This window comes from Cladophialophora bantiana (assembly GCF_000835475.1).
Source record: "Cladophialophora bantiana CBS 173.52 unplaced genomic scaffold supercont1.25, whole genome shotgun sequence".
In the NCBI taxonomy this organism is placed as follows: domain Eukaryota; kingdom Fungi; phylum Ascomycota; class Eurotiomycetes; order Chaetothyriales; family Herpotrichiellaceae; genus Cladophialophora; species Cladophialophora bantiana.
Genome location: NW_015971599.1, coordinates 74,961 through 92,106, shown reverse-complemented (window position 1 = coordinate 92,106; position 17,146 = coordinate 74,961). Strand labels below are relative to the sequence as shown.

General features: G+C 51.7%; 7 protein-coding genes across 7 annotated transcripts; 3 read left to right on the top strand and 4 right to left on the bottom strand.

The window, feature by feature from the left end:
• Positions 1–1,927: 1,927 nt before the first annotated feature.
• On the top strand, positions 1,928–2,995 carry Z519_11970 (uncharacterized protein; the record flags this gene model as incomplete). Its single annotated transcript, XM_016769678.1, has 2 exons — positions 1,928–1,998; positions 2,056–2,995. 2 exons carry the CDS (start codon positions 1,928–1,930, stop codon positions 2,993–2,995), a joined length of 1,011 nt encoding a protein of 336 aa, XP_016614003.1.
• A 1,675-nt stretch (positions 2,996–4,670) lies between these two features.
• Z519_11969 (60S ribosomal protein L20-B) lies at positions 4,671–5,330 on the bottom strand (the record flags this gene model as incomplete). Its single annotated transcript, XM_016769677.1, has 2 exons — positions 4,671–4,823; positions 4,956–5,330. 2 exons carry the CDS (start codon positions 5,328–5,330, stop codon positions 4,671–4,673), a joined length of 528 nt encoding a protein of 175 aa, XP_016614002.1.
• A 612-nt stretch (positions 5,331–5,942) lies between these two features.
• Z519_11968 (uncharacterized protein) lies at positions 5,943–7,436 on the top strand (the record flags this gene model as incomplete). Its single annotated transcript, XM_016769676.1, has 2 exons — positions 5,943–7,327; positions 7,385–7,436. 2 exons carry the CDS (start codon positions 5,943–5,945, stop codon positions 7,434–7,436), a joined length of 1,437 nt encoding a protein of 478 aa, XP_016614001.1.
• Positions 7,437–9,381: 1,945 nt separating this feature from the next.
• Z519_11967 (uncharacterized protein) lies at positions 9,382–10,385 on the bottom strand (the record flags this gene model as incomplete). The annotated part of the gene is made up of 4 exons (XM_016769675.1): positions 9,382–9,432; positions 9,483–9,756; positions 9,816–10,148; positions 10,204–10,385. 4 exons carry the CDS (start codon positions 10,383–10,385, stop codon positions 9,382–9,384), a joined length of 840 nt encoding a protein of 279 aa, XP_016614000.1.
• A 1,561-nt stretch (positions 10,386–11,946) lies between these two features.
• On the bottom strand, positions 11,947–13,179 carry Z519_11966 (uncharacterized protein; the record flags this gene model as incomplete). Its single annotated transcript, XM_016769674.1, has 1 exon — positions 11,947–13,179. One exon carries the CDS (start codon positions 13,177–13,179, stop codon positions 11,947–11,949), a length of 1,233 nt encoding a protein of 410 aa, XP_016613999.1.
• A 506-nt stretch (positions 13,180–13,685) lies between these two features.
• Z519_11965 (uncharacterized protein) lies at positions 13,686–16,229 on the top strand (the record flags this gene model as incomplete). Its single annotated transcript, XM_016769673.1, has 1 exon — positions 13,686–16,229. The coding sequence occupies one exon, from the start codon at positions 13,686–13,688 to the stop codon at positions 16,227–16,229; it is 2,544 nt and encodes an 847-aa protein (XP_016613998.1).
• A 412-nt stretch (positions 16,230–16,641) lies between these two features.
• On the bottom strand, positions 16,642–17,038 carry Z519_11964 (mitochondrial import inner membrane translocase subunit tim10; the record flags this gene model as incomplete). Its single annotated transcript, XM_016769672.1, has 2 exons — positions 16,642–16,837; positions 16,938–17,038. The coding sequence occupies 2 exons, from the start codon at positions 17,036–17,038 to the stop codon at positions 16,642–16,644; spliced, it is 297 nt and encodes a 98-aa protein (XP_016613997.1).
• Positions 17,039–17,146: the final 108 nt, after the last annotated feature.

Genomic DNA, 17,146 nt, shown 5'->3' with positions numbered 1-17,146 from the left:
GACGGGCGACGAATCACGGAGAGGCAGCGAGGTGGCGGCTTGCAATTTACCAAAGAGATGGGCCGCAGCAATCGCATTTACTGGGCAGTGGCAAGAGATGTACTGAGTAATTACGGAGAGGCAAACCTCCAGAACGGCGCAGGTGCTGCATCAGGCTTTAACAGGCTTTTAACAGGCTATTAGGCTAGTGCCGCCGCGAGTCACGCCCGGTCTTCTCTCGGCAACGCCCTCTGGCCGCTGTGCTGGACGCCGGGCCACTCTGCGGTGCCCTCAATGGGTGGTCCAAGTGGTGCCAACCATGTCCACGGAGCCCCCTCGTGCACCCCCCTCACACTGGTGCTACCTGCGGCATGCAGTTAGTTGCGGCGCTTCGGCTCGTGCTGGAAGACAGCCTCCCCCGAGGCCCCCTCGTCTTGCCAGTCATCGGCGCTGCCGACTCTCAGTTATTACACACAAGGATGAGGTCCCAGCAATCTGGAAACCCTAGTGAGGCCCTAGCGAAGAATTATTACCCAGTACCTCGTTCCCCACCTTGCAACTTCTGGTTCAATGCCTACCTAGGTATTATTAGCCTTGACCGGCATTTTAAGGTGACACCCAGCTGCCAGCTGCATGCAAACAATAATAAAGCGAAGAATTACTGCGGGGATGCCTATTGTCTAGCCCTAAGGGACCGAGTACTCTCCTCTGTCTAGGTAATCCCCAAGTCCTTGGAAAGGCCCTCTCCTCCGTCTCCTTTTGGGCTGCTTGCACCGGTTACTACTATTAATATTACAGAGTGCCTCGTACTTACAACTTGGCAGTCGGGCTGCTTAGTGCGCGCAACGACCCGCGACCTACTTGGTATTCCATGCCTGGCTATCGCATTGCTGGCTGCTTCCTGCAATCCCCCTTTCTCACACATGCAGTCTGGCTGCTTGAGTCTTTTCCTCACTCGTCCTCAACAGCCCTCACCACCCACCACCCCTAGCTCGAACATCCCAGTTTCGGAGCCTCCAGCCGTGGCTTCCTGAAGAGAAGGGACGCCAGCTGGAATTCCCCCCGACTGCGTGAGCTGTCGTGCATCACTCCACCCATCTGTTGTCCGCATCCTGCTGCCCGCTGCTCGAGTCAGTCCTGGTCAGTCTCCACCCCAATGCCCGATGTCTACCCTTCTTTGTGGGTGCTCGTGCTGCTTTGGTGCTGGGCTCCGACTCTTCATCTGACGAAATCGGCCCTCCTTCGTGTGAACTGGTGGGATTTTGCCCATACCCATACCCACCCCTCTCACACCCCCTCCAATGCGAACTGTACAAGTTCTGACCCGCAGCTTCGTCAAACTTCAAATCGAATCTCGACTGACAAGTGGTCAATCTAGTGCGCAAGAGAGGAGTCCAGCGCAATACAACACACCCACCACCCTCGTATCTGGCCCCTACGAGGGTAGCGTACGCTGATCGTCTAACTAGGATCTCTTACCGGGATTAAATGACTACCTGAGGCTTTCTTCGCTCCATCCGTCTGTCTGTTCTCTCCATCAGTCCCTTTGTTACGAGGCGCTTCTTTCGTGCGCCGGACATCTCAGACGCGAATTAGCTACAGACAGCGACCCAAAAACATCCTTGATGCTGGGTGACACGATCCCTCTTTTCTGGCCCGGTCTAATCGAGTTCAGCTGGTTTTCTGGGAGTGGTTGTGCAACTCCTCCCTCTCCCTCAACCTAGCCGCTTCATCTTCAGACCCGGGCCCAAGGGAGCGTTACGCCTCGTCGTCGGTTTCACGAACTTTGAGTCGCAAAAGTTGTGCCGGTCCCTTTTTGGTCCGTTTCGCCCGAACTCATTGAGGTATATTCCAGTAAAGAAGAATGGGGGACGGGCAATCCCAAGCACCCAACTTCTTCGTCCCTCCAAACTTCGAAATCCACTCACGCTCCTCCACAACTGGATCAATGGCTCCCGAACTTCCTCCTTGGAGGACAAGGGTTCAACGGTACGGTCGAGAATATGGCTCCTACAGACTGTGAGTATTCCCGACTCCTTCCTCGTATAAACGCCTGACACAAGTTTTGGTTTCCAGTGGACAATATTTGTTTCCCCACGACGAAGCAGAAAAGAGAAGGATGGATATTGTGCACACAATGCTCAAGGTCCTCAGACCCAAGGGCCGACGAATTACGGAAGTCCCGCATGAAATTCTCAAAATCCAAACAGACGGATGGGACGGGCGACCACGTCGGCCTCGGGTCCTCGACTTGGGTTGCGGCACCGGCATCTGGTTAATAGACATGTCGAAGGACTTCAAGGAGGCTGAGTTCAGAGGCGTCGACATACAGTTTCAGGGCCCGCCAAATCCGAGTGACTCGGTCGACTATACCGTCCCTTGGGATTACGAAGGACCATGGGCTTTGGGGGAGGCGTCATGGGACCTGATCCACCTTCAGATGGGGTTGGGCAGTGTTTCGAACTGGGAGTCTCTATTTCACAAGATTTTTGCCCACCTCGTTCCCGGTGGTTACTTCGAATGGGTCGAGTTCGACTTTGAGCCTCGATGTGACGATGGCACGCTACAGCAGGGGAAGCTGACGGAGTGGTGGGAACTCTACATCAAGGCTACGTACGAGGCAGCCGGTCGCCGTCTTCACTGGGACCCGACAGTGGACGAGACATTGAACCGCGTCGGGTTCCGGGATGTTAGACATGTCGTATTCCATATTCCGTTGAATAACTGGGGCCAAAACGAGAACGACTACATGCGTCGCATGTCAGGATGGTGGCAATTGATGATGGGTCCAGATGGGAACGGCGCAGGTCCCCACGGCGGAGGTGCCTACGAACAAGGTGCCTACGGCCTCGAAGCCATCAGCCTTGCTCCTCTGTGCAAGTTTTCCAATTGGCCTCCTGATCACGTTAGACGCCTTTGCAACGAAGCACTGGCCCAGGCTGCTGATACCAATGTCCATTTCTACAACCAAATTCATATCATCACGGCCAGAGCACCTCGCCGTAACGAACAATAACCCGCGACCGCCATGTGCTGGGAGAATATCCAAGTCTTTCTGCTCCGACACCCGATGGTATCGCACTTTGAGGATATGGCACGGTCAAGAACACTCGCTGCGCTTGGAGCACCTGAGCAGCAGAACAAAGAACAGTGCGGTGGATACCAATATCACATACCGTCACGGCTTACAAGCGGTTCGGTTTGCGCTGATGTGCTACGAGTTGCACACATAATCCCAGCAAGAACTTTCCAGCTCGCGGTTCTAATATCGAGTGCGACAAACATTTTAGCTATGTACATTGTACAATAATAACATGACCTCTGGATGATAAACGACTTCTCTCCACTGTTCCCCTCGACATCGAATCTCTGCCTCTTCGAGCTGAGATGAGGCACGAATACGCCAAAATGAAGATACGACACCTACCGTGGTAGTTCGACGAGCAGCCCAAAGGATCGTCCATTCTGTGGAGAGTTGTTACTGCCCCCCTCCCCCGACTCACGACGATGGAAGATTCACACACGATCCATTGGGGACAGAAGACACCTCGTTCGTTGGGTCAGCAGATGGCTCCAATCCCACTCCTGGAAGGCGAGGGCCCGAGTCTATATCCTGTCGACCTGGCGTATACGATAACGAGCAAGACCCCAAGCCTCCAAACACCCACCTCCGAGGCTGCTCGATCTCCGGGCCAAAACACCGCAACAAAAGAGAATGTGAATGAGAGGGGGAATCCAAAACCAGGATAACGAGAACCGAAAAAAGACGTCTCCGACTACGACTATGAGGAAACAGGGCAAGGAATCAGGCCGTCAGCTACAAGGACAGGAACGAAGAGAGGGCTCTTTGGAGCTGCGCAAATTATATGGTACTAGTAGTTACATAGTCGGTTATCTACACAGGCCGTTGGTTCGCTTGTTAGGTATTTAGTACTAGGTAATTGGTTTGTGTCCGCCAGGCAATCTAAACATGTTCCCTTTGCTTGGATTTTGCTTCTTTCCCCCTTTGGGGTGCCTGATCTTGGAGTTTTGTTGTGTTAATTCCGTAGGTAAATGGCACTACGGGGCTCACGAACAGGGCGCCCGTTGTCATAATAGGAGAAAGAATAGGAGTAGGAGTAGTAGTAATAGTAGTAGCAGCAGCAGCCTCTCGTTGTCTGCGCAACTACACAGGAGAACAGCTTGCACGCACTCCCGCCACTGGGGGCCAAGTCGTATGGATGAGTACGGGAATGGCCATGAGCAAGAGTATATGGACATGGGGATATCTCATCTGACACTGAGCGACCGACCGAATCGACCGAATTGATTGATTTGATCGATCATTCATGTCCTTTTACATTTCTTTTCTTTGTTTTTGGCTTGTCAGAAGTCGCGGTCACCCAGGCAATGCAGTGAATAATGAACCAGGCCCAGGCCCCTCGCTCAGGCTCCGTGTCTCCATCTCCATCATCGTCATCGTTGTCGTTCGAGCATGGCCCCATCCCATTCCGTCCAGTCGCTTCCTTGGATGCATAGCTCGAACAAGAACAGTCTGCTCCCTCTTTCCCCGACCTGATCACTCAGTTTTCTCTACGCCACGGACAGGCAACAGCAAATCTAGACCGTGAACCTTCCCCCTCCCTTCGGTTTCGCAAAAATACCATGTCACGCTCGCAATCGCTTGGGGGGCTTGCAAGGAAACGTCGTTCTTAAGCAAATGTCGAAGGTCTCTTAGAGGTGAAGAGCTTCTTTTGACGGCTGCTGCGGTGCGGGAGCGGGAATTTGAGGTTGCGCGTGATCAGCTGCTTGATGTATGGTCGCTTGACGTCGCTAGGGTTGGCGATTTCGACGACTTTGAGGATCTGAGAGCGGCGCACATCGTTAGCAAAACTGATAATTTCTTCCGAGGAACAGAAACAATGGGGCGGTGTCGAGAAATTTTGAGATATTCAAGACCAAACGGGGAAACTGTGGAGGAGAAGAAGGGGACGTACATGAATGCTCCTGAATCGGGCACGATGTCTGGCAGCCATGTCCTGGTACAGCGCCTCGACGGCTTCAGTGCGGCTCATCTCTCGGTATTCCTTGTACATGTTGTGGGTTCCGGATCGTGAATCGTATCGGATCCAGATGCCAAAGTTCTTGACCTTCAAGGGCCGCTTCTCGTGGATGACGTTGAGGGACACGACCTCGCCGGTGGATTTCTTGAGCTTACGCAGCTTCGACAAGAAGTACCAAAAGCGCGACTTGGCCACCACGGTGTTGGGTGCGAAGATCCGCATACGGTACAGTTTAGGCGTCGGGTTCGCATCGGTGGGCAACGACCGGCCGATGACCTGGTATTCCTGAAGGCGACCTGCACGGGACATTGTATCCGTCAGTTTGCTTTTCTTTTGAATGTGGGGATGTTGGTATGAGTGTTGGTAATCATTGATGTCCAAATCTCAAGACGGAGGAGGATCTTCCTTCTCTTTCGACAGTGTTTTTTTGGCAACTTCAACCAGTCTCGTCATTACTTCCATGTATGCACCTCTTCAAAGCCCTCTACATCATTGTCCTCTAAATCCTTTTTGCAAAAACACTCAATCAAAATTCCCTCGCGGGCGCTTTTCGAATCGACGAAATGTAGCTCGTAGGTGAAAGAATTGCATTGCGGAGACTTACCCATCTGCGCGTAATTAGTCTCTAGACCTGAATAGATAGACTCTTACATACCTTGACTGTATTTGATCGACCTCAAACGTGGCTCGTCGTCGATATGCTGTGATCGCTGAGAAAGTGCAGCAGCGAGGCTTTCGGATTTCAAGTTTCCATCTAGGTTCGTGTGCCAAGAGTTACGTTTTCCTTGGCGCTCTTTCTAAGTTGGTTTGGTGATTGGTCGATCGGACTTGCTTTGTAAGTCGAGGAGCCGAAACAACTTGCTTTCTACCTCGTACAAATTGTTCATCGTGTGCCTGACAATTTCACCACAAGTCGGGCTAATGGGGAGCATCTTTGCGGATTTCCATGAATCCCAGCGGGTAGGGCATGGTCCGCTCCTTGCATCCTGTCTGGCCCCCATCGATACAGAACGCGACCCCCGTCGCCTCGAGTCATTCGCGCAGCTATCAAATTATCAGACGGTCTCGGCAGATGTGCGTTATCATATTATTCAGGATCGCAATGCTGCAAAACTGCCCAAAGCCGAGGCTAATGCTTGGGTCGACATCTTTGTCGCTCTATGGAAATGTGTCAAAGAACTTGTGGCGCTCCGGCAAGGTACTGGCATGGGCGACTGGTCCAAGGCGTTTGATTCGTACAGAGAGTTGTGCAATCACCTGGTTAGAGGGTACACCAACTTTGGATTCCAGGCCTGGACTGTTCCCTGCCTCAGCGTTGCCGGAAAGTATCTCCGCATGATAGCGATGAGAGCAGACAGCGAGAACAAGGCGAAAGAGGGAAACGGAGACGTCTTCGCGAGTGGCTTCTCAGACGACATCATGGGCGACACGAACAAGAACGAGAAGTTGGAACAGGCCGCATGGACTATCAATCGCATGTTCACGATATGCTTGAGCGACCGAGCTGAGGAGAATGAGTCACGCAGATGGGGCATTTACAGCACCACCAACTTACTCTTCAAGACATATTTCAAACTCAATTCGGTCTCGCTTACCAAAAATGTCATTCGAGCTTTAGAAGCCGCAGCAGATGATATACCCAATCTAGGGCGATTTCCGAAATCTCACCAATGCACGTTCAAATACTACCGCGGAGTCATTGAGTTCTTGCAGGAAAACTACACTGATGCGGAGCAGAATCTGACAGAGGCATTGCATCTCTGTCACAAGGACTCCCTGAAGAATCGAGAACAGATCCTGACTTACCTAGTCCCTGCACACATCATCAACCACCATCAACTGCCCACCAATGCCCTGTTGACTCCTCATCCAACCCTGTCAAAGATCTTCACACCATTAATCATCGCCATTCGCGCCGGTGCACTCGCCGCCTTCGACGATGCTCTTTCTGCAGCTGAATCCGAACTAGTCAGGCGCCGCATTTATCTCACTCTTGAGCGCACCCGCAACCTCTGCCTGCGCAACCTATTCCGGAAGGTCTTCTTAGCTGCAGGCTGGGAAGAAACCAAGGATGCAACGACTGGAGAAGTGACAGGCAAAATTCGCCGAACGAGGATCCGCATCGAAGAGTTTGAGGCTGGAATGCGCGTGAGTTATAAGGGCGCCACGGATGTATTGATCGAGAGGGATGAGGTCGAGTGTTTCTTGGCCAACATGATTTACAAGGTGCGTTGTGTTGCCTATTTGATGTTCTTTTGCCAATCCCCCTTCGCTTCCATCCTCCTATCACAAAAGGCGCATTCAGTGTAAGATGCTGCCCAACGCCACGGTTGCCTTGGTGATTAGCCTGATTCCTGGCACAGCATGATGCGTGTGACTCAACTCTCAAAAGTCCCGCACACCATCACCGACTAGAAAGGAAAATGCTAACCCGGAGTCTCTGGTTCGTTTCCTTTCCACAGAACATGATGAAAGGCTATATCGCTCGCGACCGAGGCATAGTCGTACTCAGCAAGGCTGGCGCCTTTCCTGGCACGGGTGTCTGAACACGAAGAACACATGCTAGTGCCACGCTTATTCGCTGTTTGAAGCCTCATCTGCTGGACTCAACTGGTTTATGTCCAATTAGCAAACTCACATTACTACTAAATCCCTGCCATTTTGCTGCTGGGCGGTTGAATCCTCCCCTAGTGCAACCACCATATACTACGGCGTCGAGGTCAAGTTACATTTATAGCAGACGGCCTTCCTTCCAAAATGCCCAGCCTCGATCTAAACGCAGTATGCATGGGATCGGAACTACCGTCCAATTGCCACACTCACCACAATTTAGCCTGCAGCCTCTAAATCAATGCCGCCACCCTTTTAACCTTTGGCGTCCAGAATGACTGGTTCTCGAGGTTCCTAAGGTGTCAAGCTACCATTTCCGCAAGGGGGATCGAATTCAGCGAGGCAGCGCACTAGCTGCTTGCGGCAATAACGCCTTGTGGGACTGTCTTTGTAAACCTTGATGAGCAATATTGTCAAAGTATCCACACCACCATCTTCCCGGAGAGAACACTACGGATCATGCTGGAAGCGAAAGAGAGGGAACCCTTTGGAACGAGAAGGGGAAGGGAAGGTTGATCGGTACGTGGAAGGATGGCCCATCGTCTGGCCTATCATACCACACAGCGGAAGGAATTCTCATGATGGGACTGAAGGAAGGCGGAGCCACCAGAACTAAGTGAGTGAGGGAACAAGATGTGGATAAGAGATGTGATCGAACAAAGTGGTCATCCGGGGGAACGTATTGGAGCGGTAGGTATGGAGGTGTGATCCACTTTTCCTCAAGTCCGGCAAGAAAGAATAAAAACGCCCCCGTTACTACAAGCACCAATCGCTACTACACACAATGGGTACAGAGCACAAGTACTCCGTACCCTCGTCCTGCACCTATACAGTCCTGGTGTGATGTGATACGAGATTCCAGGGTCCAACCTCCCAAACTCAAATCCACCTTTCTCCTCTCGCTCGTTGCCTTGAACTAGGCACCACGGCCTGCATTAGCGAGACCAGGGATGAGGGATGATGGATGGATGGATGGATGGGATGGGATAGGACGGGCGGCGGAGCACGCAGACAACGGGGGCCCCTTTCCCTTCTACAATGGACGGAAAGACACAGCTAGTAATTATCAACTAGGTTGCCTTTTTGCTACGGGTGCCCACTACAGGCAAAGGAATGCTGCGCGCAGTATTAGTTCTCAGTACTCCGTATTTATTGGGCCAATGAGGCCCGGTCGGCTGGATAGATGGGGAGAAAGGGTGAGGGCTTTTCATTAGCGTTTTCTTCGAGCAGAATGGGGCTCAAAAGTACTCGAAGAAGGAAGGTTACCCCAAGTCAGGATTAAGGGTCTCTACAGGTGGTGAAAACAATCAGTTCCATTGTGTTAGTTTTCTCTCTTGAAGAAGCATTGAGCTCTGCGTCCGAGACAGTGATTGAGCTGTTTCAAAGCTGATAGCAGTCAAGACCGAGCAATTTCCCACTGCTCTTGCCCTTTTTGTCTGATATTCTTTTCTTTCAGATAGACCGAAATGGTAGTACATTTCCCCTTGGGAATGACGTCGACCTCATCCCTTCCCAATAGGGGATAGGGCTGTCAGTGTAGTTTTGTGTTGAATAGTGATACAAGAGTAGCAGATAGCAGATAGCAGATAGCAGCCAGCCGATAGCAATATCCTATGAACTCCGACACACTGGCATTCCACAACAAGCTGGTACAATTGGTGGCGGATCGAAGAGACTCGCGAAGCTGGCAATTTAGGTGGAGAGGGCTAGCAGAACAAAACAATGGGCACATCGTTTTCTCGTTCGTTCTCTAGCGAGTAAACGGTGATGCGAAAGGTGAGCGTACTGTTTTGAGATCATCCTGTCTCGTACTGTTAGTCTTTGATGTGAAGCTCACCTCCTGCGACTTACCATATGATTACACATAGCAACGAAAAGATCGAAGAACAGGGTACCACCTTGCTCCATTTCGATCTTCATGGTGCCGCTCTTCTTGAAGTTGTTGCGGCTGCGGATGATCAAGGTGAGGTATTGGGCTCGAAGCTTCGAGTCAGAGTCAGGAGTGTGACTATAAGCATAGCGTGCCGAGGCAAGGATGGTTGAGATCTGCATTCCTTGTCGCAGACCTTGTTTGCGAAGGGCAAGGCGTTTGAGCTCTTCAAGGCCGTAGAGTTCGGCTGAACAGCTGTTGGTGAGTGTTGTTAGCATCGACATGCGAAATGAAGGCAAGTGGGAATTACATACTAGATGACCGTATCCCTCATAAGTGTCTGCTTAGCTGCATGATGGTATATTGTGACATTGGAGCCACTGGCCTCGTCTTCCAGTTCCCAGGTATCTTTTTTCTTGTTATGCAACAGCTTCGGATAGTAGTCTCCTCTGTAAAGGTATTCGAGAACAGCAGACAGGATCTCTGGCTGTTCGTCAGGCAGATTGATCCTTCGGGCGTGGGATTCTAGGAACTGGCCCTTGCAGGCAGCCTCGAAGAAAGGGGAGCGCGAGAGAACTTCTTCGTGACCAGCAAAGAGTCTCTGCTCGGGACCGACACAGATGGTGACGATGGCGGAGGTGAGAGTACTGGGACAGGAAGAGAGTCAGGAGAGCTCGATGTGGGAGGATGTCAACCACTTACCTCCCAACTGGTGGGCTTGTATGAGTGCTGTGTTCCCTTCTATGCGACCTCATTGACTCAGAGCGCTGAAGGCCTCTGACGACGGATTGCTCTCGAAAGGAGGACTGGGGCTTTGTAGCTTTGCTTGTCCCATATCGTGAGGAGAAGCTGTTGGATGGTTGAGTTCTCTTGCCGCCGAACATTCTTGTCTAATAGATCTTGCGCACAGACGTTGTGCAGGCTGTACGGCGAAACCACAGGTAGAAAGGGGGAGTCAGTGGTAGGGGCAGCAGCGATTGATATTATGTTAGTGATAGCAAGAAAGCGATTGAAGACAGCATTGGGACATGAAAAAGAATGCAAGAGGCAGAGATACCAGGTCAAAGCTGCCGGAAGTTGATGGAATCAGTCAGGGTGAGTAGGGAAAGTCGAGAAGGACATTCTGACAGCAGGAAGAACAGCTGCTTTTGATGGTCGGACATGGCGACCAGGTTGCTCCCCCCTTCGACGGGCAGGCAGCTGGGGAGCTTATCACTGCAACGAAGTCCCAGGCCGCATCGAGCCTAGATGAAGTTGTCGGAAGCCTGACACGTCTGCCGCGTCGCAGGTGGGACCCATTTGCACGAACGAAGAGCGCAGGCATGTGACCGGCCCATGCAAGCACTTTGCGCGGATGGCCTCGATGGGTCTTCCGGGGCTTCGAACTTGCAGTATGACTGGCCTCGCTGAGTCCTTCGATGTGACTCGATAATGGTCGCTAACTTTGGCCCCCTTCTGATGTCTTCCCATGGTGCCCATGTCTGGTCTGCGTTCCAGGGATATGTGCCTGGGGGCCCATGGGCTAGTCTCGAGCCGAAGCAAACTCATGCTTTGTAGTGCCTCTTTCTCGCCACTGTGTGGTAGTCCCCATGCGCCCCAAGTGCCGGGGCTCGGTATGACCAGTCACATCTGCAGTATTCGATGGATCAACGGTGAACAGTCATAAGAGCAAGCACTTTCCCTCTTGTGTGACGCCTCGCCGATCGCCGCAGGCAAGCAAAGAAAAAGAACCGGGTCTGAAGGCAGCAAGGACTCAAAAGAGGTGGACGACGGGATTCTCCCGGGCAAGCTACATGTTGATAAAAGATGGTGTACAGACCCATGTCCATCAGTCGAGTAAGGCAGAAACACATGAAACACCTAAAGTAAAAGGAAGTAGGTAGGCATCGTCCCCGGCATGCAGCGCAGTAGCCCAATAGAGAAAGGACCGAACCCGTTCGGTTCTGCATTGAACATGGTTCTTTGGGTCGTTGTCATTTGTTGATCAATTGTCCGTACTGCGTTCCTGGCATTAGTCTCTCAGAAGCCTGGACCTCATCCCTTCGCGTGAGGCATACAAGTATCTACATGTGATAGGTGTTGTAGTGAAACAAGCAGAGCAGAGATGGATCGGATTAGTCTATCACGTTGACATGTTGTGAATACAACGGTAAGATGAGCTTGCGGGATATCCATGGAACATGCTTCCTCTCACTACACGGGGACGAGGGACCCTTGATAATGCATGCCATTGCTGGCCTCCATCTCCATCGTGTGGTGCTCATCAGTATTTGTTCACCCAGACCTATGCACAATGCCTAAATGAACCCCTCTTGGTCATGCGCCCCGAAACCCCGTGGATGAACGCCGACTTATCCACAGCTTCCCAGATGTGAGTATGAGTGAGCACCAGGTTCGTCGAAATAAATAATCAAAAGTCGTAGGCTGCTCCCATGCATAGCTCTGTCACAAAATGACTATCTTTGCCTCTTTTGGATGGCTCTCTACCGGGCAGTAGGGACATTTGAATTTGGCGCCCTTGCTGAGCTTCTGCAATGATTCTTGCGCAATGACATGGCAGCAAGGCAGCATCATCGGAGGATTTTGATCGGTGGTCTGTTCCTTCGATACAGGACACACGAAAATGGAATGAAATTGATAGGAAGGAGGCAGTGGTGTTTCCACAGGCAGTTCGTTTTGCGATGTCCATTCTGTCCGCTTTTGTTTCTGAATCGTCTGCAATTTGAGAAGTATAGGTAGGGCGATTGCTCCCGCAGTAGCTGCTATGTACAACGGTGAATCTGCTGATAGCTCGAGGAGTGAGCAGAACTCTCGTGTAAAAGAGGTTGCGACTTCGTCCCAAGTGGTAGAATTATTGAACCTGAGGCTGTAGGGTGATTCCTCCAAGTTGGAGCAAAACGGTATAGCACCCATCAGTTGTTGTATCTCGACTAGATACCGCCCTCGGAAAGACTGGAATTCCCTTTGCGCATATTGAAGAGCACGTATCGGTGCATCGAAATCGTATTGGTCGCCATCTCGGCGGTCAAGGAACAGGTTGACAAACTGTAGTCTGCAGAGTTCAAACTCTAGATTACTCCCACGAGCTTCCAGTGCTGCCGCGTTGCTCCTAGCCCAGTCTATGGCAGGCTGTAAGTTGTGGTTGTCCTTGAGTTCGCTCAGAATGTGGTACATGTTCGAAAACTGTTCCTGCATGCTCTCTTCCGCGTCCTTGTCCAGACCCAGGGGATGATCCATTGACACATCCAAGCCCAAATGAGCTGCTATCTCCTGTTGGCCCTTCTGCCTCTCCAGCGCTTCGGAATGAAGCGTCGACGCTACATCGAACAGCCCTTCACGAAGCAAATGCAAGTAGATGGCTCGGTTGATTAACGTGGGGTGGGAAGAGAGCGCATCGATCTCGCTGCTTGGAACTTTATCCTTGAAGACCTTGTCAAGCGCTCTTGTATATTTATTGTGTAGTCCATGAGTGTCCTTCAGCCCCGAGAAGATGCCATCGAATGATGTCTTGACTGGATTCTGCAGCTTTGCCAGGGTAATCTGTCTCGAGTTGGGATCTTCGGCGATGGCGTCCCGCGCCCGCTGAAGGGCTTTGATGATGTCGTCAACATAGCCGGTCGTCCTAGTCAGCTTGCTGTTATTCCACACTTTCTCGTGCTCTTTCTGAATGTTGTCCATGGCGTCTGCGTCTGCGTCTGCGTCTCTTGGCTATTCCATGTGCCTGACTTGTATCAACGTCCCCGGTTCGATCTCAGAATTCTACTAGGCACTGAAGGAGAATACCGCAACCAGAGGACGTATAAGTACAGGGTAGAGTCACGAGCGATGCGGCGTTCGAGAAAATGCAGATGATGGTGCCATGCGGACAAGCTTTAATACATATGAGGTGGGCGGGCAAGGCAGGTTCCCGTGAGGTGTAAATGGCTGATAAGCGGCGAGGCGGCAATGCGGGTGGCTCTTTGGGTGGCAACATCCGCAGCCCACCAACCAACACCTTCTCTACAGGTAGAGGCACCAAAGACACTTCCTCCTGTCGGATCCATCACCATACATTCCCTGCCTCAACCATTATTTGGCACAATCTTAACCCTTTAGCGAACTGGGGAATTCCAATGCCCCATATGTTTGGCTAGTGTTACCAGCACAGCGTACCTTGTACGGCACGGTGCAAGCTGCAGCCTACAATGTCATTTGTGGGAGCCGGTTTCTTGACCCCGTACCACCATTCTCATTCCTTTGCCGCTTCGCCGAAGGACAGGTCTAATAGACCTAGTCCAAAAGACGAATACAAGACTCAAAAACCAGATGGCGTTGAAAACTCCAGTCCTACTTCTAGCGGAGGGGTCCAAGGACGAGCAGGACAAAACCGAAAGCGCCTTGTATTTGCGGATCCCGTCGCCTTTCGCTACCTGGAAGAAGATCCTGCAACCGATGCTATAGAACGATGGAGGCGTCTCGAAGGATACGAGATGTACGTGGTGGAGCAATGGGCCTGCTCCAGAAGTCATCCTACATTTATCATTTGCACCTACACAGGCGACCCTTCACATTCAATCTTAGTGAATGTCCTCGCTGTGCCCAGTGACGAAACTACATGGTCTCAAAGATTGCAGGTCTATTTTCAAGCCGTCTCTCAATATCATGCGAAAGAGAAGGACACTCCTTTGGGTGCCCTCATGGTCACCAACCTGAGTGGATTTCCATCAGCCCTTACCGTGATTCCTGTTCCAGATGGCGACGTCAGAAAGCACCGAGATGATTTTATCGTCAACGAGGACCTCAAACGAATGGGGTGTTCGGGGAGAGCTGGCATCAATCTGCAGCCCCCTCAATCGAGCACCATTGCCAAATTTCACCACCTCTATCGGACAAGTGAGACTGTGCCGCTGTATCAATCGGTCATGGAACTTGTACGGACATGCCAGATCGCATTGGTCATGTACGACAAACTCCAACCAACTTACGCTGACGGCCTGCTTTGCGATGTGACTGAACGAGCAATCAACGACTGGTGGACAGATATTGGGACCTATTTCTACAATGTCGAGCCTAGTGACGGTATTCTCGGGCCAACCACAGTGGCGGCTCTTCTTGGGCTTCTTATCGGAGCTTACAATCGCCTCAAAGCGTTCGGATCTCCTGTCGGAAAGGACGTCTTGGATACTGTGTCCATGAAGCGAGCGATTGGTCATTTCCAGAAAGGCCAAAAGATGGAGAAGACTCGACGACTCGATCGCGAGACCCTCGATCGTCTCCACAGGGCCACAGCCAAAAATGCCAGCGGTGAGGGTTGGACGGTGCCAAAGGCCGTTAAGTCCACAGTTGCTGAACTTAGTGGCAAGGGGGGGGAGATGGTCATGGGCATAGTGGGGGGTCGCGATAAGGCGGGCATCTCGGAGGCTGAAACCATGGACATTGAACGTTTTGCTCAGCTGGTTGCTGGTCCCAAGATGAAGTGGCTCTGGCAAGGCAAGCCCATCAAATCGGGCGATCCGTTCGCCTGGCCGACTGGTGACCTTGACCTCAAAGGAAGAGTGTTCAGCACAGACGATCAAGGCAATTTCTTGTGGACCGGCAATCAGCATGAGTCCACCTCAGATATAAACGCCCTTGAACGGACTGATACGGTGTACACGAATCAATCGGACTCTAAGTCTGGCCGGCACCGTTTGAGAGGAGCCGTTGGAGGCCTGAGAAGCTATAACCATCGTTATCAGAAAGACATTGACGAGACCCAGGATTGGGTCGAAACCGCCGCGACCAGGTCCACCCCTCGAGATCATACACTAAGGGCGGCGACTGGAATGTCTCAACTAAATGGACCTCATGTGTTTGACATGAGCTTGGTCAATACAGAGCCGGCTTCGCCCCGTGGCGAACGGCCCCAGCCCCTACGCCGAACTCAAACGACGACTGAGAAGAGAATACCTTCCCATCGGGAACAGCTGCGACCCGCCTTGCCTGGAGACTCGCCCAGGAGAAAGAAGGTCGACGCCGAGTTGGCCGACCTACGGAATGAATTCAAAGCAGATATCTATCGCAATTTCTCTGCTGCGATGCCCTATAAAGGCCTCGGCAGCCGGGTCCTGCGACGAACGCAGAGCAGCGTCCTACTAATTGGCCATACCATCGACAGTCCCCGCCAGAACCGAATCAACCGCCGACTTTCCTTCAGCGTGGTGGAAAGTGCTGTTCTGGACACGGGCAAAGACATCGTGGAGGAGGGCATTTTGAAGGGCAAAATCGAGGGAGACCTCACTAATGCACTGGCTGAACGAGACGCTCTAGTGGCCTCTGCACAGAAGAAAGCTAAACGCATCCAGCGCATTCAACAAGGTCTAGTCCCATACACAGAAAGCCGAGTCGCCCATGTGGAGAGCCTGGATCGAATGGCGCATCAACATCTTGAAGAACTCAACGAACTGTACTATCATCGTCTGGAAGAGTATCAGACTCTACAAGCTACTTCGTCCGATCTTGTGTCGCAAGAGAAGACTGCTTTGACAGAGAGCTTTCGACGCGTGGAAATGCTGGGTGCGAAACTGGATTATGAACTGGACAGCCTGCAGAGTCGACTGCAGGAGGTGGAGGATGGGGTAGATGACTTTGAAAGAAATGTGTTGCTTATTGAGGGGCGGGCCAGGGAATTGAATGGTGAAAATGAAGGCCCCCCTGCAAGTTCGTCGTGGATTGCAAGGATGCTGAGCCTTTTGGGAACGAAGAAATGAGGGAACGATAGTGGGAGTTTGAAGGAAAAGGCGATGCTTTCTGCAGATTAGCGAGGCGTTTGTGCGTTGTAAAAGCTCGCCGATCCGGATCAACGGATATAGAGCTCTAGTGATCTGGTTCCAGGCTGTAAGAAGCGAGATTCGATGCTCTTTTTCCACTGTGCCATCTCTTCAACCCATGGCACGAACACAAACCAAGCAGGACTGTTCTGTGCCAGTTCTCCCATCGAATCTGGCCGAAATACTGTACACAAGTTTTCCAATCCTTCAAGTCCACCGTAGAATCAGTCCAACAGCCCACCTCCATGGTGGATGCAATGACACGAATGTAGGCGCCGATCCAAGGTCATTCGATATGCGCTTAGATGATGGCCGTCGACATGATGAAAGAAACTGATATCTCTTCCTCGATTTACATTCCAAACATACCTCCACCACTAGCACCTCCTTGTCTCATGGCCGCCTCGCCCTGCATCTTTTCCGACACTTTCATATTGACTTCAAAGAATTTCGCCACACATCGATCGAGGCAGACGCTCTCGGCCTTGTTGAGATCGGCTTCACGGTAGTCGGCCGGTATACATTTCTTGAGGCAGGATTGTGTTAACCTAGAAGGTATCAGCACAGTATCCATCATAGTGAGGCGGCTACGAATCTCTCAAAGAGCATTGAAAGAGACACAAATCGGCCAGAAGGCTGCGTCCGTACCTATTGAACATGTCTGAGACCATCTCGACTTCATTTTCTGCCGCAGCAATCTTTTCTGCGGAGGTCGGTTGAGGTCGACCGCCACCAAAGAGGAAGGACATTGTGGGTAACGGTGAGCCTCGTAGCAGGAGTTCTTCTTTTTGAAAAAGTGCGCGCGGAGTGTTCTAAAGAAACGCCCCGTAGATAATGTCGACTATTTTTGAGACGTA